The sequence below is a fragment of the Mercenaria mercenaria genome, chromosome 1 (assembly GCF_021730395.1).
Source record: "Mercenaria mercenaria strain notata chromosome 1, MADL_Memer_1, whole genome shotgun sequence".
In the NCBI taxonomy this organism is placed as follows: Eukaryota; Metazoa; Mollusca; class Bivalvia; order Venerida; family Veneridae; genus Mercenaria; species Mercenaria mercenaria.
Genome location: NC_069361.1, coordinates 107,241,642 through 107,264,202, shown reverse-complemented (window position 1 = coordinate 107,264,202; position 22,561 = coordinate 107,241,642). Strand labels below are relative to the sequence as shown.

The 22,561-nt window shown below is 35.1% G+C and overlaps 1 protein-coding gene across 1 annotated transcript; it reads left to right on the top strand.

The window, feature by feature from the left end:
- Positions 1-414: 414 nt before the first annotated feature.
- LOC123527413 (WD repeat-containing protein 20-like) lies at positions 415-21,116 on the top strand. Its single transcript, XM_045306844.2, has 5 exons — positions 415-675; positions 4,555-4,737; positions 5,937-7,202; positions 7,711-7,740; positions 8,857-21,116. The coding sequence occupies exons 1-5, from the start codon at positions 427-429 to the stop codon at positions 8,866-8,868; spliced, it is 1,740 nt and encodes a 579-aa protein (XP_045162779.2). The 5' UTR covers positions 415-426; the 3' UTR covers positions 8,869-21,116.
- Positions 21,117-22,561: the final 1,445 nt, after the last annotated feature.

Genomic DNA, 22,561 nt, shown 5'->3' with positions numbered 1-22,561 from the left:
GGGAGATGTCTCGGTTTCTACTAGGTGTTAACAAGTCATGGCATAGTCATGGCATGGCATAGTCATGGCTTAATCCAAAGAGTAGACTAGCCACTAGACTGATAATAAAGAATTTGTCACAAAATTTTAAAAAAAATGTGTGTGTTTTTTATTTTTATGTTATTGTGACAAATCTGGTCTAATTTACAGATTTTCTCACAGAACTGATTCTAATATGATATTAAACCTAAGATTTAACTAGCTATATTCACAATTTTAAAAATAAAAATTCAAAATTATATATCATGGTCTGGGAGCTAGTCTACTCAAAGAGAGGCGTGACTGTGTAAAGAACACGTGTATATTTGTTTTGATTTGAAACCGGAAGTAGTCATTGCGCATAAATTCCGCATATTTATCCGGGCACCTGCAAGTCAAAAAACCAAGATGGCCGCCACGGGTGAGGGTGGAGGAAAGGAGGAGTTGAAAACGCATTTTATTACCCGTGAAGGAACTTACAGACTTATGCCACTTTCTGAATATTCTAAACCAACCAGAGTACCATATAATGGACAAACAAACACACCTGTAAAAGTGTCATTCATTGATGTTGACGATGGGTCAGGTTCACCAGATCGAATTTGTTTCAATGTTGGCAGGGAACTTTATTTCTATGTTTACAAAGGTGTAAGAAAGGTGTGTATAGTCATGCCATTATACTCAGTAGTTGTATACAGCAAGTATTGCAAATTGTCATTCAACAAATTATACTGCCCTTTGCTAGTTGTCCTGAAATTGAACTTGAAAGTGAATTCTTACCCACTCCAGTCCAGATGATGCACTGTTCCACGCTGTTGTTCCCCATTTGAGCCAGTTTGCGAATTTGCATAAAAATCACGAGTGGTGAAAATCAAATTTTCTACATACAGTATTTGTTTGCTTTAATGGTGCAGACAACTCACCAGTAGCGAATCACTATCTCAGTATCTGCACTTTAAGCATGTAGTGAAGAATATTTAGACTGTCGTGATATCTAAACTTACTAGTAACACTTAGAACTATTGCTGCGGTCATCAAGGATTAATTTGGCCAATATTTTCAGTGAGAGAAATGCTCTCATTTGGCAAATTTTAGTGAGAGATAATGATTAATATACCATGTAATACGAAACAAGGCACTGCCTCAATCGCAATCGAGAATTGATCCTACTTCAACTCATCCCATAACATTTGAAAAGATTACTGTCTAATTTTAATTAATAACAATATAGAAGGACACGTTTTTTAATTCCACAGTAAATATCTCATTCGGTATATCGCATGTCAATCTCGATTTTCGTCGCTACTCCTAGTACAGTCAGAGAGATGGCCTTTTCGAACCAGGCTGGATTGTTTGAACCAGGCTAGTTCAATTGACCCATAATAAGACATGTATACATAGGCCTAATGAACCATAAATCATGAGACGCACGGTTTTTTGGTTTTAGAAGAGAACTAACAATTATTGCGTGGATATTCACTGTGTTTCACATCATGGTACAGACATTTTATGTGTCGCAAATTGGTCCTTTTCGCGCTTTACATGCCTTTCGGTAATTAAAACAGGAATTCGATCGTCTGAATTATTCTTGTAGATTTGCGAAGGATTTGTTTAGCAAATAACAGTAAAATATAACTTGGGTATGATATATGATATAAATATCATTACAAATTGGTAATCCTACCGCGATGCAAATGACAAGGTCCAGATGTAAGTATATACCTGTAAATTGTATAAATTTGAAAGTATTGGTATGCAGTGGTCAATGTAAAAGTCGGAGGTATGTCCGTGTGCATATGACATCATACGGCCATATAAATATATACTGCGCATCCAGTTTGGGCAGATCTTCCTGGGAGTTGGAAGAGTGCACATCGAAGAGAAACTGGAGAAAAATCATTAATAATTTTAAAGCCATAATTGTTGCTGGGACTTTGGTATAAATAATTATGGCAAGGCACCCTCATATTTGCAGGTTCGTTTCATCCTTGCTGGGTCCTCTTGATAGCTATATTATTATATTGGTCCGGGTCGCAGTATAAGCAGATGGTTTAACTTTAAGGATAGTGCTGAACCTTGGTAGTGTTTGAGACAAGGTTTGAAACATAGGTACATACAGGAAGTACACATTTTTTAATTCAATGGTATATATCTTGTTCGGTATATCGCATGTTACCGTAGAGGGATCGATCCCCTATAGTTAAATTTGACCGCCTCGGTAGCCTAGTGGTAGAGCACCCGCTTCGAGTGTGGAAGATCAGGGGTTTAATCTCTGTGCCAAGTTTATGGGTTTACTATCAAAGGTGACAATATATTAGGTATCTTCCAAGCAATGTACTACTGTAATGACTATGGTTCCTCGTCTTGCTGCACTTACAATACTTGCTGCGCTCACTGGACTTGCTGCACTCCCTAGATTTGCTGTGCAACTTGGACTTGCTGCGCTACTTGGACTTGCTGTGCTTACTGGACTTGCTGCGCAACTTAAGACTTACTCCTCTTACTGGACTTGCTGCGTAACCCGGACTTGTTGGATTTGCTGCTTTTCCTGAAGTACTGCACAACTTGGACTTGCTGCGCCTGCTGGACTTGCTGAAACTCTTAAGTTTCTTAAGTGACAATACTGGAGGTTTCTTTCTGGACCAAAGTTTTTTTTCTTTTTCTTTTTTTTTTCTAATCAATTTCAAGTATAAATACAAAACGCGCGAACCAGATAGAGAGACGCCATTGTAACGTCATGCTTACAAAAACAGCAAACACAAAATGGCGGCATATTGTGTTTGTTTCGATAAATAAATTGGTTATTTTTGACACATTGGCTGTGTCATACCAAAGACGTAAAAATGGTACTAGTAGTTTCCTCGCTTGGCGCTCAGCATTAGGAGGATAGTGCTACAATGTAGGACTGGTCAGCCCGGTGTCAGTATAATGTGGGATATCATGTCGCGTGTCTACGGCGTGATATTCCAGTGAGGCAGCACTATAAAGTTGGGCATTGTGCCCTTTGCTGCAAGTAGACACCATCGTTTATATGACTGAAAAGTTGTTGAAAAAGACGTTAAACCCGAAGACACTTAAACACTACCGCATATCACCGACAATTGTCCATTTTCTCAGGAAAGCACTACATTGCAACTTTGAATGCTGTTGCATTTTCATCAAAATAACTTCTAAACTTTGGAAATAATACAGGCCAGAATCTTTCATCGGTGCAGCCATTAGATGTCAGGGCACTCGTTCGGCTATTTTTGGGGCCGAATATGGGCCCAATTCCCCTCACAAAATAATATGTTTTTTTCCCCTTCCTCAGAAGAAAATTCCCCTGATGATAGGTTGCTTGACACAACTAGATAAGAACTCGCTTTCAAGTTACATTATAGTGCCTCTAAGGAAGGTTATTGCTGCAATACAGTTACATTAGTTAGAAATGATTGAAAACAGTATTAATAAGTGTGAAAAGTAGTAACATATATATGGCTAAAAACTTCCCCTTTTTGTCTTAAAACGATAAAAAAATTCCACTTCCTGAGGGTATGGGTACCTGTCCCCAAAAGTTGTCTATTGCCCTGGATGTTTCGTAAATTGTGTATCAAGCATGCTGATTCGGCGTAGTACATATAGGAAATTTTACTTGGTCGTATACGTCACACATAAGATATTAAGTTTAAAAATAGAGTTATAGGAATTCCGAATTGTTTTAGAAGACTCGTTCGTCAGGGGTATTATTCCAAAAAGCAAATTTTCAAAAAAGGATAATTACTGATCTCTCATTTTAGTATTTTTGGTGCAATTTTTTCAATATTTTTGCGAGAAATCACGCAAATCGCGCCCCAAAATAATCCCTGATTCGTATTAATGTTTAATTATTTTGAATTGATCTCTTATGTCTGAAATTATGAAGAAATATTTAAACCTGTCCGATTTACCAGTAGGGGATCACTTTTGCCAAAAGGGGCATCACCTAGTTTATCGTATTTTCTATCCATTTAAAAATAGATTTTTTCTGACAAAACATGACTGTGGTATTGCTGGCCGTTGGGAAAAATTGAGACCACTTTTCTGTGGTGCAACATGCATGTTACATCCAATTTTTAGGTGTATTTTGACCTATCTCTACCTGGTATTAAAGGAGTTTTGTGTGGACTTATATTATATAGATTTTTTTTTATAACTAGTCAAAAAAATTCCATATGCAAATACAGGTGCTAGTGTAAATCAGTTCTGACACTGCCAAATAGTATAATAAATGTTACTTTTTTGACAGCTTGCGGGCTCAACATTCTGCCTGTAGGCATGCAGAATGTATTTCTAGTTTATCTTACTGCTGGCATTGTCTGTGATTCCACTTATGAAAACACAGTTTATGTTTTCAGTTTAGCGATGCAAACTTAAGTTGTGAGTTCAACTGCTTAAAATGTTTCAGTTTTCTTTTTATTCCAGCATCAAAGTTTTAAATAGAGTGTACCATATGATAACCTTGCATAAATATCTATTCAATACTAAACTTATTAAAGACAATTTATAATTGTTTTGCAGGCAGCTGATTTAACCAAACCTATAGACAAACGTGTATACAAGGGGACATTCCCAACTTGTCATGACTTCAACGAAATGTTGATCTCAAGCGAAAGTGTTCGATTGTTAGTGGGTTTCACGGCAGGACAAGTGCAGTTAATTGATCCAATTAAAAAGGAACTTAGTAAATTATTTAATGAAGAGGTAAGTCCATGGATGATTTTAAGCAGAAATACATGTATGATATCAACAAAAGTCAGTTAAAATATTCACAGTAAACCTCGGTTAATGGCATCTTTGATGAAGAAAGCCTGTACAAAGGTATTTTACTTTCTCATTTGATAAATTCCTAGTAAACATTTCGAGAGCAACCACCTCTTACAACTCACACACTTAAATCTTCATGAAAATGTTTTCTCTAGAGACTACATTGTTACAATTTGTAGGCAGATAATTGTGTAAGAAAAGGATGCAATCTGTGTAGAGCATCATCTCATAGAAAACTGAAAATCGCTTTGTTGTACATAGGCTTTTGCTTTTGAGAGATTGATTAACAAATGGACAGCAGGTCTAGTAGGAAAGAAAGTATATATAGTTGTAAGGAGGTAATTCCTCTTTGGAGGTGTTGTTTGCTGTATGTTTTATTACCTCAGTTTAATCCCCACAATTAGCTTGTTTATAGATCATGGGGTTTTTAGTTTGAACCTTGCAAGGCTAATGTTCTCTGTGACGTTTTGATCATAGACATTGTATCTGAAATCATTCGTCCCCTACCCCTGATTCATATAGAGAAGTTGGCAGTTACTTGCAGTGAACAGGTTTTTACTGGTGCAGAATCAAGAAGCACTAGTTAGGTTAACTACCTGCTGTTGCATAACTAAAATACTATAAAAACTGCACTAAACACAAAACATAATGCTCAGTTTCATTTTTTGATTATGAATGATACATTCTACAAATCTCTGATTTTTTTTTTAAATATTTAAGTCGTCTTGAATCACGTTTATTTTATGGATAAATTTGTATTTATTACATGAAATTTCTCGTTAGTAAATTTTTGGCTAGTGAACATTTTGAAAAAATAATATTTTTCAATCTTTATAGCTATATATTCCAAAGGTTTTATAATTTATATTGATCTAGCTGATAGCAGGTTGAGTTATAATATTCACCTTAGATTGCTGAAATTTACAGTGATTGAATGAAAAATATTATTTTGATGACAAATTCAGAATTAATTGAAAAACTCTAAACTTGAGACGGTTTTGAATTACAAGTTATAACTTGCTTTTATTTCCACAGAAGAATTATTTATTGATTTTAAGAATAACCACTAGTTTGACTTGCTACTGTAAACTGTTTTCTTGCACTTACTAATGATGTTTTTGTTTTACAAATTGTAGAGATTGATAGACAAAACAAAAGTGACTTGTATAAAGTGGATTCCAGGTTCTACGAATCAGTTTCTGGTGTCACATGTTAGTGGACAAATGTATGTATATAATGAAGAATTGCCTTGTGGGCCTACACCACCACATTACCAGCCTTTTAAACAAGGAGACTGTTTTGCGGTATATACGTGCAAAGCTCGTAGTACTAGAAATCCATTATATCGGTGGGTTATAGGCTCGGGAGCAATCAACGAGTTCACTTTTTCTCCTTGTGCTAAATACCTAGCTGTAGTCGGACAAGATGGCTACCTCAGAGTGTTTAATTATGATTCAATGGATCTAATAGGCTCAATGAAAAGTTATTTTGGGGGTTTACTGTGTGTGTGCTGGTCACCAGATGGTAAATACCTTGTAACTGGAGGGGAAGACGATCTTGTTACTGTGTGGTCTTTCCAAGAAAAGCGGGTAATTTGTAGAGGTCAAGGTCACAAGTCATGGGTTAGTGCTGTGGCTTTTGACCCTTATACCACAACCTTAGAAAGCATAGTCTGTGATCCAAACACTGAAGAAGAATTGATTAAAAAATCTGAAAACAAAAATGGTTCAAATATTAGCACATTTCCAAATGGAATTTATCCACATTCAAATGCAAGTCATGATTCTCGGAAACATACACAGTTTTCAGATAGTGCTAATTCACATATAACTAGTTACAGGTTTGGGTCCATAGGACATGATACAATGTTATGCTTATGGGACCTAACTGAAGATATCATTAAACTCCCTTGTGGCCGATTACGGAGTAGTGTAGTGGCCTCAAACCCGTCAACCACATTCAGTAGTAACACAATACCCCGGTGTAACAGTGCTAATTTAAAATCAAACTCTGTAGCAAATGATGTATCTGTGATGGACGGACATGCTTATGCAATCGGAAATTCTACGATGAACGCAACAACAAAATTTGCAACTCTCTCATTAGGTGATCGGAGGGATGCCTCCGAGAAAAAAGAACACAAGAGAAATTTCAGTTTAGCTGGAAGAAGTAGTGATAAAAACCAGGCAATGAAAGCAAATAGTATACGACCGCCTGACAATGCAATGAAATTGTTAGGGACTCCTGCATGTCCACGATTGACTGAAGCACCTCTCTTAGAACCTTTAGTGTGTAAAAAGATTTCAGTGGATAGATTAACATCGCTAGTGTTTAGGGAAGAGTGCCTCATAACAGCATGTCAGGAAGGCTTGGTGTACACATGGGCCAGACCAGGAACTGTTGTAAGTATTGACATTTAATGTTAATTTATTTCCTGTTGCTGTTAATATCAAATTAATTTATACTGTGCCGAGATTATGGCATTTATGAGGACTGAAATGTGTGATCTACTTGAGAAAATAATTATAGCAGTACACGATTCACTTGCTAATCAACAAGTAACATTTTGAAGATGGATAAATTGATTGAAATGTATGAGAAAAGTTGATTTAGACTGATTTTGCCTTGAAATAAAGAGCATGCTGTAGGCAAAATTATATCTTATATTTTCTGTCAGTATGTTTTGAACTAATTTTTGTGTGTAAATGTTTATTAAGGTAAGAGATAGTATTAGATAAACAGGTATATCTGTTTCCTGTTTTGTATCCAAACTGCATTACATTTTATCAAATTTTTATGTTGCTATATATAAATACATATTCTGTGCATTCTTTTATAAAAATCATTCAAGAAGCAATACAGTTGATATAAATTGTAATGATTGGAATGACATTTTGGCTTTTATTTCAGGGCCTGACACAGCAACATACTGTAGTAAGTGTGAGTATTTATCATGAATTTTCTAAAATTTACAAATTTTTGTATTATGTTACCATAATTGTCAATGGCAATATCAAATTTTAGGGTCCAGTAGTTTTAAAATGCTAAGAAAAGTTGGAATATTAGGTGCAACCTTGGGCCACAGTGGCCAAGTGGTTAAGGTTGCTGACATGAATCACTGCCCCCACTGTGGTAGGTTCAAAAGTCAAACCTTTCCTTGGATGTAGAATTCTTTCATGTGAGGAAGCCATCCAGGTGGCTTAAGATGGTCAGTGGTACTACCTCAGTGCTTTGTAATCATGCACCTGGTGTCTTTATCCAGCATAAAAAGTCTACCTGCTAAGCTCAAAGACATTTGAGCCACACCATGAGAAAACCAACATAGTGCATTTGCGACCAGCATGGATCCAGACCAGCCTGCATATCTGCCTATTGCAATTAGAGAAACAGTTAGTGAATAGCATGGATCCTGTCCAGACTGCACGGATGCGCAGGCTGGTCTGGATCCATGCTGGTCGCAAATGCATTATGTTGGTTTTCTCATGGTGTGGCTCATTTACCTGAAATCATTCATCCTCCTTGTCTGAATCATGCTGGAAAGTTGGCAGTGGCTTGCAGAGAACAGGTTAGTACTGGTACAGAATCCAAAAACACTGGTTAACTGGCAATAACTGCTAGACATTACATAAATGAATTGCAGAGCTATATGCAAAACAGACAAACCCAAGTCCATCATCAAAAGCTGGAAAGTTGCCATATTACCTATTATGCTGGTGAGATATTAAACCCAACAAAAACTAAGAAAATGAAGTGCAGCACTCATCAAGATTGGCCCAATCTCTGGCTCATGGAATAATAGACAGAAATCTGTGAACACAGAACTATAAAGAAACTGGTACAAACGTATATGTATAGTTAAAAAAATGAAAATATATAACATACTTCTTTATATATGTATATTGTATACAACATGTTTTTCAGACAGCTCATTATAAACCAGATGTTTCTTTGTTTATTAAAAGTTATAGAATCTACGGAAAAATATTTTTAAACAGTCATTGGTTAAAACTGTAACATTTGCATGATTAATTAACTCTCCCTAATCTTCAATTACAGGAAAATTTGTGACGATAATTTAGTCTGTGATTCTTTAACTGTGACCTGCAGTCTTGTGATAAACTTGTCTAATCATAGACCAAACTGTTGGACATCTTGTGATAGTCATAGACAATGGACGATGCATCATATTGTAGCAGCTTGATAGTATACCTCTTCCATTCACAGAAATTTTAGGTGAGAGATTCTCAGAATCTTGTCACACATCAGAGGTAACTTCTAACAGCTTCATGTAGTTAACCTGCACAACTGTTTAAAATGTTGCATAAAGGAAGTGCGTTATGAGACACGCAAAGGAGTAAAGCCTCAGCTTTTTGTCATCTGAAACCTACTATAATGTTAAAGAGAATGGCAGTGTTTTCTGAAATCTGAAGCATCATTCTGCAGCTATTTCTTTATTCAGTTTCCTTGATGAGGATAATGGACTGGTATTTCTATCACTATATAATAATACTGTGTTTAGGTAATCTCGGGTTTCTTATAATGTTAAATCTGATACTGTTGTAATGGTGCAGCATAGAAGGTCTCTCCAGTCAAACAGGAAACCTTGATTCACAAAGTGAAGAACTTTTTATTACCTAGTCGGACTTGAATCCTCGTCTTCAGTATCTGCATCATGGTTCAGTTTTCCTGTTAGCTAAAATTGATGTTTCCAGTGCAGTTTTTTTTTTTTTTCAAATTAGTGTTATAGTTTGTCATGAAAGTAATTTTTATTATTTTTTACAAAATAAAGTAATGATATCATTATTAGCAGTATCCCAATATTCTAAATTTAGTTTCAGTCATGCACTCTAGTGTAAAAGCACATACTCATTTGTAGTTTAGTTGGTTGTTGCATTTCTATCCATTTTCAGATTCAACTTTATGAAAACTGTAAAAATTTCAAATCTGCCATTGTTTTCTCTATCAAGTATGTTTTGTTGCATTTGGTTTGTTGGGGAATTAATGAAAAAAATGCTAGAGCTTTCGGAAGAGATATGCATATTTTTCTCTAGTGTCGAGTGTTTCAGCAGTATATGAGTTTATAAATCTGCAAGAGAAAAGTAGTTATATACATCATACAGAGGCTAAAGGTCCTAAAATGCCATGTTTATTAGGTGTCAGGTTTATTATTTAGTTTTCTTTTTTTTTTAATATTTTGTAATACTCCATTACCTGTTTCAAAAAATAAGTCCTCTACTGGACAGAGTGGTTTCGTTTTGTGCAGCAAGTGTTTTTATTCTTGCGTGCTGAAACATTGGGCAAATTTTAACAGGATTTGATTATGGAAAGAGAGCTCTTTCATTTTGTCAGAGCTATGCAGTGCAGTAGAAACATAATATTTACCAAGAAAGATGCCAGATTAACTAAAGAAAGAAGTTTTAAATGTGTAATAATATATTGGTCTGTAACTAATTGATCCTTGTTGGTCCCATTTTATTTCCATCGGCTTTTGCACCCCTCCCCCTCCACCACACCCCCACCCTTTCCACTACACCAGATTAATTTATGTCTCATTTTACAAGTTTTATAGGGCTGAGTGGTTAAGGTCACCAACATCATTTGCAGATCATCTCCAATGTCTAAACAGCTGATCGCATATATTGACATGCTGCCTTTTGACTGAGGCCTGATAGGGGTAGCCGAATTCGGAGCTCTTTGTATAGATCTACCCATCACTGCTGTGGGTTTGAAACCTTACTTGAGGAAGCCATCCTGCTGGCTTATGGAATTATGGAACAATTAGTTCTACCCAGGAACCTGAAAAAAAAGCATAGAGGGCCACCTAGGTAATTCCTTCACCATCAAAATCTTAACAGTTGCCACATGACCTTAAGCTTTGTCAGTGTGACTTGCAACAGAACTAAACATATGTGTATCAAGTTATATACAGGTTTTTGTTTCAAATATTTTTAGAGGAATTTGCAACTTTCTGTTATAGATGATATAAGCACAGTAGAGGTAGAGAAACAAGTTTAAAAATGTTTACCTATTTCATAATTAGGAGACACAAAACTTTCGGATTATGTCTTTTTACGCCCCGACATCTAATGATGCAGGAGGCATATAGTGATTGTCCTGTCCATCCGTTCGTCCGTCTGTACGAGGTTAACCAAATGGGACCATTTCGTCTAGCATCAATACCCCTTACTAGAATGACTTGATACTAATGCAGATGTAACCTGTGACCATTCCTCATCTTCAAACATCACCTGACCTCAGTTTGACCTTGACCTCTTTTTGGACTTAGGTTGCTTTATATGGGCCATCTCTTGGTTAACCAAATGGGACCGTTTCGTCTAGCATCAATACCGCTTACAAGAATGAATTGATACTAATACAGATGTAACCTGTGACCATTCCTCGTCTTCAAACATCACCTGACCTCAGTTTGACCTTGACCTTGACTTCATTCTGGACTTAGGTTGCTTTATATGGGCCATCTCTTGGTTAACCAAATGGGACTGTTTCGTCTAGCATCAATACCGCTTACAAGAATGAATTGATACTAATACAGATGTAACCTGTGACCATTCCTCATCTTCAGACATCACCAGACCTCAGTTTGACCTTGACCTCGTTTTGGACTTAGGTTGCTTTTTATCGACAAGGATGCCACCGGGGGCATCAAGCGTTTATTGAATGCAGCTCCTTGTTTTACTTTTAATATGCAGCAGATATGAAGTGTATTTATAAAAATTAATTTATATTCTAACATAGCCATAATTTGTGTATTTTTTCATGTAACTGTTAGTTATGTTATCAATATTTGTTTCAGTTGTACATTTTTTTACCCACATGTTGAAAATCTTTTTATACACTCACAACGCAAATTTAGGTGGGGCTGTATTGAAATCAGTGTGCTCTGTTCAATTCTGTACCTGTCTCGAAACACTAAAAGCATTGCCTTTATCTCCTCTCAACAAAATTGATATTTATATAATGACAGGGTCCAACAAAACAAATAAGAAGCTTAAGAACCTTAACTCAGTTTGAATAACATGAAAATTATGTTGTGTTTCGTACTTAATTTTTCATATTTTTGAGCATTTAAGATGGTAACTATGACTTTGCTGAAAAAATTTAGTGTTTCTCAGCATGTTAATTACTTGCAAGGGAAGGAAGTGAACAGCCCAAGAACTACAACTCTGTCTTGAATAAATACAGAGTTATCACCTCTTTTTTCTTTGGTTTTGTCCAGAGAATAATTTTTCAACTTCAGAATCTATATACAATATTAGATGTAAAGAGAATAAGTGATGGTACAATATTTTAGCGGGGAAGTGCATCGCCTTTAGTGACAGGTCTGTTTGTTTGTATTCAGCTTAGGAAAGATACAGATTGTTAGTAGATTTTGGAAGTGTTGTTTAGTTGATCAAATTTTCAACCAGACTTGTTGTGTTTCCTTTTTAGGGGCCATTTAACCATGTGATATACTCAGAACATAAATTATATAAAATATATATTTATGCTGTAAGGGCAGTATTTATGAAATATGGCTGGCAGATTTAAGTATTTATTCTGAAGTTTTAAATGGAATGACTTCTCTGAAAATAAATTGTTTTCTTGCAATATTAGAAAATTATTTTGTGGCTATTGCAGTGGTATGAGTTTCTAACAAGTTTATTATGTTTGACATTATGTCAAGCAGTTGTCATAAAATATTTCCTATTTGTATGCTATATTCAATATTACCAAGTAACTAAGTTTTCATAAAGTTATTTCCCTTGGTTATGATTATTGAAGTTTTAAAGTGCCATTCCCATATACTGAACATGATTCGTTTGTTTATCCCCCCGCCAAAGGCGAAGGGGATATTAGAAATGCTCGCCGTCCGTGCGTGCGTCCGTCCGTCCATCCGCAACGATCCAAAAGTAACTGGAGGGATTTTCTTCAAACTTCATACACTGATAGAACACATTGGGAGGAAGTGCAGTGTGCAAGAACAATAACTCTACCTTGCCTAATTTTTGAGTTACTCCCCTTTATCATATTTTCTTAAAAACTTTTGTCCGGAGCATAACTCCAAAAGTACTGGAGGGATTTTCTTCAAACTTCATACACTGATAGAACACATTGGGAGGAAGTGCAGTGTGCAAGAACAATAACTCTACCTTGCCTATTTTTTGAGTTATTCCCCTTTATCATATTTTCTTAAAAAAAATTGTCTGGAGCATAACTCCAAAAGTACTGGAGGGATTTTCTTCAGACTTCATACACTGATAGAACACATTGGGAGGAAGTGCAGTGTGCAAGAACAATAACTCTACCTTGCCTATTTTTTGAGTTATTCCCCTTTATCATATTTTCTTAAAACATTTTGTCCAGAGCTTAACCCTAAAAGTACTTGAGGGATTTTCTTCAAACTTCATACACTGATAGAACACATTAGGAGGAAGTGCAATGTGCAAGAACAATAACTCTACCTTGCCTATTTTTTGAGTTATTCCCCTTCATCATATTTTCTTAAAACAATTTGTCCGGAGCATATCTTGTTCATGCATGGAGGGATTTTGATATATATTGGCACAAATGTTTACCACCATGAGTTGGAGTGTCATGTGCAAGATCCAGGTCACTAGGTCTAAGGTCAAGGTCACACTTAGAGGCCAAAGGTCTGATACAAGAATGACTTTGTCCGAAGCATTTCTTCTTCATGCATGGAGGGATTTTGATGTAACTTGGCACAATAATTATACACCATCATGAGACAAAGTGTCATGCGCAGTTCCCTTCTTTAGAATTACTTCCCTTTGTTGTTACTATAAATAGCTTTTATTGTAACTTTTTCATTACTAGTCGTAGGGAAAAATCGAGACCACTTTTCTGTAGTACAACATGCATGCTATATCCAATTTTGAGGTGTATTTTGACCAATTTCTACCTGATAAAGATTTTTGTGTGGACTTGCATTTTTTTTTTTTTTTTTTTTTTTTTTTTTTTTTTTTTAAGATTAACTTTAAACCCCTGATGCAGACCACAACTAAACGGTTCTTCAAAGCTTTCCTCAAAATTAATACTTTCAGACACTAACTTGCCAGGAACTTTAGCCTTCAATTATAATATGCCCGGCGGGGGGATTAGCCATGTCTAACATGGCTCTTGTTCTACTTTTGTTTGGTTTTTGTAGCAAATTTAATTTTTGTTTATACTTGTTTTAGCTATTTTCCATCATGCTGGGTTGTTCATATAATTTTTTTCAGAAATTTCTAACCAGTTCTAACTTATTCTCAGATGTTAATATCAGATTAGATGTGTACAATACCAGGCTATCATACCTTTAGTCGCCCACAGTATGTGGTTACAAAAACTTATCACTTTATTGCTTCCATAAAAGCTATTTCTGTTACAAACCCGCTTATATTTAATTACTATTTCTTTTCTCTGATGAAGGATTGGTTTTAACTAAAGTTCTACTGTTAACAATTTCAGATGAAAATTGTCATTTTAAAACATTAATAAACTCAAAATTGGTAAGTTTATGGAAGGAAAGAGAAAAAGCTCTGTTGCTGTCAGATCAAATATCGGGGTGTCATTTTTCCATTGTCATGAGTATAGAAAATAAGATTCACATGTGCTTAACTGCAGTACTGATACATTTCAGTAGTAATCATTTTTTTTGTAACCATATCAGTTTTATATGCAACCTTAAAACAGGAATCAGTCGATAGTTTCTAATTTTGAAATGAAAGTTTTTAATTTTGCTTATCATGTAAGGGAGTTGCTTTAAAATACAGATGAATTATAAACTGAACTTTAATGTTTTGCCAATCTGATTAAAGTTCTCGATCTTCCTAAAAGGTAGATCTGATGACAGCCCATTCAAATTCATCTTCTGTATAATCGGATTTCCAATATTGCTATTTTTATTCCCACAAATCTTTTTTAATTTAAACCAATCAGACAACTGATTCTTGCTTAAAGGCTGCCTATAAAACTGTGATATGGTTACAAAACAAACTTCACTAAATGACTACTACTGAAACATATCATATTCATATTATGACCATAGCAAATAAAAATTTAGCTTTTGTGAATGCTCGATGTCTGTCGTCGGTCTTCCATATAGTCCGTCGTCTGTCCGTCAACAATTTCTTAAAAAATCTTCTTCTTCAAAACCAATTGGCAGATTTACACCGAACTTCACAGGAATGATCCTTGGATGGCCCCCTTTCAAAATTGTTAAAAGAATTGAATTCCACACAGAACTGGTTGCCATGGCAACAGAAAGGAATTATAGTAAATGTAGCTTTATTTCTCTTAGTGACTTTACATACAAGTCATTTTGTAATTCCTTCATTAGTTCTATTAAGTCTTTCCTTAGTTGTCTTTCCTCATGGTCTTGGCTACTTTCTTCTGGAAGAATTTCAGCGTGATTTCTAGAATTAACTTCTGTTACACTCTCAGCTTCCCTGACTTCTCCATCACAATCAACAGTCGAACATTAAAAGGTTATTTTAGAAACCTTGGCTTGGTTGAAGTCCAACACACAGTCTCAGATGCAAGGTACCTTAGCCTTCAGTTTTGGAGATTAATGAAATATTTTTTCTTATAATTTTGTTAAACTAGAGCTATCCCTTATGGGGTAATTACCCCCTCCTCACTCATTGTCACTGGGTAAAAGTACAGTTGACCATATCAGAACGACTCACACAGCATCAAGGATCATCTGTTCCATACACCATTCTACCAAGTTTGAAGATCTGTAGAAATCCACTAGACAAATCACATGCTCTGGACCTTCAGGTTCTAGTGATGATTTTTAATAATGGTAGAGGACAGTGCCTAGTGGTTTCTGAGATGTCATTTAAAGCAGTTCTGGACAGACAATGCTTTTGATATTGGGTATTTGCATTGCCTAGTGGTCCTCTACCAAGATTATTCAAATTATGCCCGAGGTGAAAAAAGGCCCCACCCAGGGGGTCCCAAGTTCTGCATAGACATATATAGGAAAAAACTTCAACGATCTTGTCTGAAAGTTCAAGGGCTATGCCTTTGGTATGTAGCATTGCCTAGTGATTCTCTAACAAGAATGTTCAAATTATGCCCCTTGGGTGAAAAGAGGCCCCACCCTGGGGATCACTTGTTATATGAGTTATATAGAAAAAATACTTAAAAATTATCTGATCATATTTCCTAGACTGTTTAATTATACTTACCTGATGACTCCAAGTATGGATCACTTGACTGTGACCTTGACCGGCTGACCTACTTTCTTGTTTTCTAAGATACAGCCTTGAAATTTGGATGACGTACAGTTTTGCACACCAATCTAAAAACTCTCAGTGACCATGAATGTGACCTACTGGCCTACTTTCTTAATATTTTAGCATCAGTTTGACATTTGAAACATGTAGCTAATATTACTCAGGCGAGCGATCCAGGGTCATCATGACCCTCTTGTTTTTCTGTAGAATCAAACAGAAATTATAAGATCTACATTTCTGATTCGGAATGTTGGTGATTGATACCTCGGTAAATCCAGTCTATCACTATATGTGTTTATTTCAATGTGCTGAACTAGTCTATACCTACTGTTATATTCTGATATGTGTTAGCATGTTTATTTATAAATATAATTGAAGTCATGGTCTGAGTGGGATTTAACCTGTGTAGTAAACTTCTACAAAGTCTTTAATCATGACATTATGTGTCTTAGCATGTTTTACCGGTCAGTTTCATTGCTGTGTTCTTATTCTGTTGTGAAGTAAGGTGATACACAAAGGTGGTCAATCAAGTTATAGCAACATTTTACTATATTTTTTTGTATATTCTTTTACAGGCCTACTTAGTGAAAAACTGGTCTGAATCATAGAGCCAGATCCTTACTAGAAAAATAAGTTTGAATGTATTTTATCAGATTTTGTGATTACTTCCCTTATGGAGTGGAACTATTTCCTTCTTTCGAATTCCTCCCCATGTATTTAGTCTTTTGAATTTCAGTACAATTTCTGGTTTTGTATTTCCATTTCATAGCTTGCAGGATATTGTGACAAATCTGAACCGGTCGGCAAATTTAAGGTTGCTTGTCACATTTGATAAACCATAAGTTAGGGCATAACAGTTAGAATTTGAGTGAATATACAACTGTGAGAAGTTTAGATAGAATCTGCATCAGGAAAATGAGTGAAAATATCACAGTAGTGCTTTTCTCATAGACTGAAAACCTGATTGTGGTCCAAATTTTTCCAACCAGTCTAGCAAAAAAGTCAAGCAGACAGTCTTTTAATTGGCAGAATTTTCTTAGTTTTTCCTGAAGTTTTGAAATAGCTTTATTAAGTAAAGTTAATAATTATAGGTTATTTTCATCCAAACAAGCAGAACTACCTTAAATGATGATAACTGTAGAATGAATTTATTTTCGCTGTATTGTTGTTGCGCAACTAAGAAGGTCAAAAGGGAGGTTATATTGATTTTAGCAGTGTTTCGTATTGGCTTGCGGCTACATGTATAAGGGTAATTTTAAATGCAGACCTTTAAAACAGATAAAATTAATATTTAATTTTTCTTTGATTCTTTATGCAAAGTATGTTCTCATGTTTAGAAACGTCCTTTATAAGTCTTCCTTGTTAAAGAACAAATTTGCCTGTCATAAAAAGCTTCAAATGTATCTTATGACCAAAATCTGATTGGCCACCTTTAAATCTTTTAGATCATGTAAGCAGAAAATTCTCTTACATGAAATAATTTAAATTTTTAGGGGTGGGGGGGGGATGAAATTTCTTGGTTTTTAACCAAAAAAACTGTTTTGTGGGGATATGTATACTTTTATCTGAATTCTGAAGATAATGTGAATAGAAAGTTATATTTATTTATTGTGATGGAATTTTGTGGATTGATGCAATTGTGAAATTGCTGAAGTTAGAAAGAATATTGATGATTTCACAGTAATCATCGTTGATTTCTCTGGATACTGAATGCCATTTTTATACTGGATTGAACACTGTTTTTATGCCCCTGGCATCTACTGATGCGGGAGGCATATAGTGATCATCCTGTCCGTTTGTCTGTTCATCCGTCCGTCCGTCCGTAAGAGGTTAACCAAATGGGACCGTTTCGTCTAGCATCAATACCCCTAACTAGAATGACTTGATACTAATGTAGATGTAACCTGTGACCATTCCTTATCTTCAGACATCACCTGACCTCAGTTTGACCTTGACCTTGACCTCATTTTGGACTTAGGTTGCTTTATATGGGCCATCTCTTGGTTAACCAAATGGGACCGTTTCGTCTAGCATCAATACCCCTTACTAGAATGACTTGATACTAATGCAGATGTAACTTGTGACCATTCCTCATCTTCAGACATCACCTGACCTCAGTTTGACTGTGACCTCATTTTGGACTTAGGTTGCTTTATATGGGCCATCTCTTGGTTAACCAAATGGGACCGTTTCGTGTAGCATCAGTACCCCTTACTAGAATGACTCGATACTAATGCAGATGTAACCTGTGACCATTCCTCATCTTCAAACATCACCTGACCTCAGTTTGACCTTGACCTCGTTTTGGACTTAGGTGCAAAATCTATCGACAAGGATGCCAACGGGGGCATCAAGCGTTTATTGAACGCAGCTCCTTGTTTGCAGTTAAGTTTGCTTGAAGTTTACATTGTATCATGTAATGGCGATTATTTGACATTTCAAGTGTTTTATGCATTTCTGACTAGAGAATAACCTTTCCCTTTTCACTATGTTTATTATATGGCTGCATGCTGAAATGCCTTTGTAATTATGAAACAATTTGTTCCTTTCTGCAGAGTTAGCTAATTCATACACTAAAGCTACATTTTTTAATGAGTGTATGTCTATTAGAGTCAGATAAAATGTTGAAAAGTTGCATAAAACTTTTATGATTTGTCAAGCACCATATTAGCTGAGAGCTGATTCATTTCATCTCTGATACCTTTATAGAGGAAGTGGAATTTTGTTCACAGATTTGAAACTATACCTTGATTGATGTCAGTATTATACACGTAATTATATTCTTGTGATGTAAACAACCATTTCTAAAACTATCATGGAGAGGACCACTTTTCACTGAAAGCATCATCTGTAAAGACCACTTCAGACTCCTTCATGTGACTGGAGTTGAAATATGTCTTTTCATTAAAAAAAGAAGTGTATCAAATTTATTTATTTTATTATTTTTTTTGTAATTATTATTTTATTTTTTTTTCATTGGTGATTTTAAGAAAAAGAGGCTAGTCTCTGATTTATTAGGAACACATGTTGGTTTGTAGTGTGCACTGTATGTCTGACAGCATGTAGGTATTTGACCTACAGTTTCTGCCTTTGCGACCAGTGCAGACCAAAATCAGCCTGCACGTCCATGCAGTCGGATCATGGTCTGCACTGTTCGCTATCCAGTCTGTACAATTTCAGTGGACTCCCCTTTGAATTATAAATGGTACTGCCCAAATTGAATGATGGACCAGTCTATTTTAGAAATTTAGCAGGGTAAGGCCTAATGTACTGTTCTATACAGTTGCAACAGTGATGCTAGTTTTGATAATAAAACAATAAAACATGTAACTGGTTTCTTCAGAATTAAAAAAATTGTCTAGAAAGAGCTTTTTGTGAATATGTACGTAAGTTTGTTTTTACAGTAAATTGAATGTATTTTCGTAAATAATTGAAAGAACATTGAACTTCTTTATCATGGGAGTCTTTTCAGTGTATTGGTATTTTATATAAGACTAGGGGGAGTAATGGGTGTTGTCATTGTGGCTCTTGAACAGACCCAGTTAAACCATGTCTACTATTATTTTTGGTGGTTGCTTCCTATATGTAAATGCAAAGGTTACGATATTTTTGGATTTCAAACTATTGTCACAGTGAGATTTTGGAGAGTGGTGTATTTGCTGAAGAAATTTCTGATAAGCCGTTGTTGTGCTAATGGAGGCAATTTCTCAAGACCATGTTGTGATTCATTCAAACTGGTAACTCTTAAAACTTTTCTAAATTGAACTAATTTCATTTCATTTATGGTGGATTTTTAGCTTGAAAAATAAAAAGAACGACTGCATGATCAGTAAGCTAGTACTTAAAACATGTATTATTGTTATATTTCTTTTATAAGTAATTATTACAATGTATATCAGTAAGGTTCTGTTTCATGTTAATTATTTTCTAGGAGCTTCAGTTTCCAAGTGTTTTGTTTAAGCTATTAATCTAGACATAAAAAGAAGATACTGATTATACCATTAACTGTGTTGTTTATCACTGATTACTGTAGATTGGATTGTATCTGTGTTTGTTTCATTTTTTGCTAATATTTGGGAGTAGAATGGCTCACCAGAATATCACGAGTTCAGGTTATTTGCCACTGTTATGTCCTAAGACTTTTAAAGTGGAATTTTGCGCATTTTTCAAGTAATAAAGTAAAAAAGCTGAAATAGATGTGTGAGTAAAAAGGGTGGAGGAAATTATAGCTTTTAAACCAATATACCAAATTCTTTAGTAAAAAATAATAACTTTCCAAATATAACTTTTCTTATTTTGACTGGGGCAGTCTTTTTGAGAAAAGTCAAACTGCACGCGGGAGTTGCTTCCCTTCAACTTCAGAAATCTCTACCTATAGGTAAGGGAGATTACTGCATAGAAGATTGAAGGAAAGGACCATTATTTTATCAGTCCGATTTCTTTATTTCTAAAGCATAGAAGATTGAAGAAAAGGACCATTATTTTATCAGTCCGATTTCTTTATTTCTAAAGCATCAACTTCAAATACTTATGCGGCATTTTCGTTAATTTAACACATTTAAATGCACAGCAACAGAAAATTGCTTTTATAAAACATTCACCAAAAACACACCGTGTGCAGTAAGATGCGCATAATGCCACTTTAAAGGATAATCAATGGGAATCACGAATTCTGAATAACATGAAAACCACTATAAATGAGATGCAAAAAATAGCCAGTCTGCAGTATTAATTTGATTATTTACCTACATGAAAGTGCTTATTGTTACTGGTTAGATAATATTATGTAATTTTTAAGCTGTTTATACTTCCTTTATTTTGTTATGTGCTATTGTATGTTTGCCTGTATCAAATTATGGTATATGAATTTTAACTTATTTCTTGGATGTTAACACAAATCTATGAAATTTTCACTTATGTTGTTATTTTGCATTAATTGTTACATTTTTACCATATTTGAACTTTTATATTAGGTATATGTATCCAGTCTTGTGCAAAAGAATATATTCTTTTTCATAAGTACATGTACTTACACGGGAATAAATACAGAAAGAATAAATTCATAAATCCTTATTCAGTGTCTTCTTTTTCATCATCCAGTTTTTGCCACAGTTTGTGGCAAGGGTTTACTTGGTAGTCCACACAGCATTAGATGTTTTAGGCTATCATCTTCTGATACAATTTACAACTGTGTGAAATGCATATCAAATCTTATAAAATAATGGTACAATGTTCTTTGCTTCAAAGATTGAATTTAAACTGAAGTGCAAATGCTCAATACTGGGAAGTGTCTTGGGATTATTTTGGGGGCTTTTTAGGTGACCTGAGCACAGTGGTTTTGTGATTGACCTGTATCCATTGTGTGTCACCCACAAATGAACTGTTAATTCTAGAGATCACAATACTGGCTGAGTGTTTATGAATCTTGATCACAATGTCTCCCTTAGTTAAATCTTGCTCAAGTGTAAAAAGCTAGGTATCTAGGCCAATGTTAACATAACAGGCACATTTTTCAGAATATTTTACTTACTACTAATCTAGGTAAACTTTGTAACAGGCAAACTTGTTTCAAAATCTATGTCACAGAGTCAAATTGTAGGAAAACCTTTGTTATACTGTATAGAGGACACATTTTCTGAAACCTGATCAGAATGTTGGTCTTGATGAAATGAAGGTCCAATGTGAAACTGTTGCTTCTGGGGTCAAAACTAGGCCATAAGGTCAAGTCACAGAAAACCTTAGTTAACATTGGTAGAATTTGAAAACCTTATTATGTGAAGAAAAATGTTTGTCTAAGGTAACAATGTTAAAGGGCAAGGTAAGCCTGAAAATAAGTTAATGAAAGCCATCCTCAAGCCTTTTGTAACGCTGAAAGAATTTTTTAAGAACTATTTAACAAGATACGGCAGTTTGAAATTTAAGAAAATGGCTGATCATGGAGGCAGCCATTTTGTGTGTTTATGACATCATTTACACACTGCTGAATGCTTTATTTAGCAAATAACCTTTAAATAGATGAATTTAATATGTTTTTTGAATGTAAGATGTAAAACATGGTCATTTCTTTCATTATTATAGCTTGAAAAGGTAGTAAAATTGTTTTACAGTAATAAGTAAATACAGTTCAGATATATATCTAGAAATTCAATAAATCCACCATTTTGTTTTTTGTTGCCATGGAAAACAAAATGGTTGATATTTTGATCCAATATTTAAATGCTCCTAACTTCCTTATTTTTAAACCGATTTTGACAATTCTTTCACTTATTCAAATGATTCAAGAAATTCTAGCAGACGGAATTAACATAAGAAAATCATTGCCTTTCCCTTTAAGTTCGAAACAAGGTCATCATTTACTCTGATGAGCGTTATAGAGCCTTCATGACCCTCTTGTTTTTAGCTCACCTGAGCACAAAGTGCTCTGGGTCGCTCACCGTCTGGCGTCGTCCATCCAAAATTTCCTTTAAACAACATCTCTGAAACCATTTTGTGGAAGTTGATGACACTTGGCCTGGATA

Excerpts from the sequence above, each read along its gene's own strand:
- LOC123527413 (XM_045306844.2), top strand. The coding sequence starts at position 427 with ATGGCCGCCACGGGTGAGGGTGGAGGAAAGGAGGAGTTGAAAACGCAT. Across the intron at positions 676-4,554 it reads TTTACAAAGGTGTAAGAAAG|GCAGCTGATTTAACCAAACC; the intron begins GTGTGTATAGTC and ends ATTGTTTTGCAG. Across the intron at positions 4,738-5,936 it reads GTAAATTATTTAATGAAGAG|AGATTGATAGACAAAACAAA; the intron begins GTAAGTCCATGG and ends TACAAATTGTAG.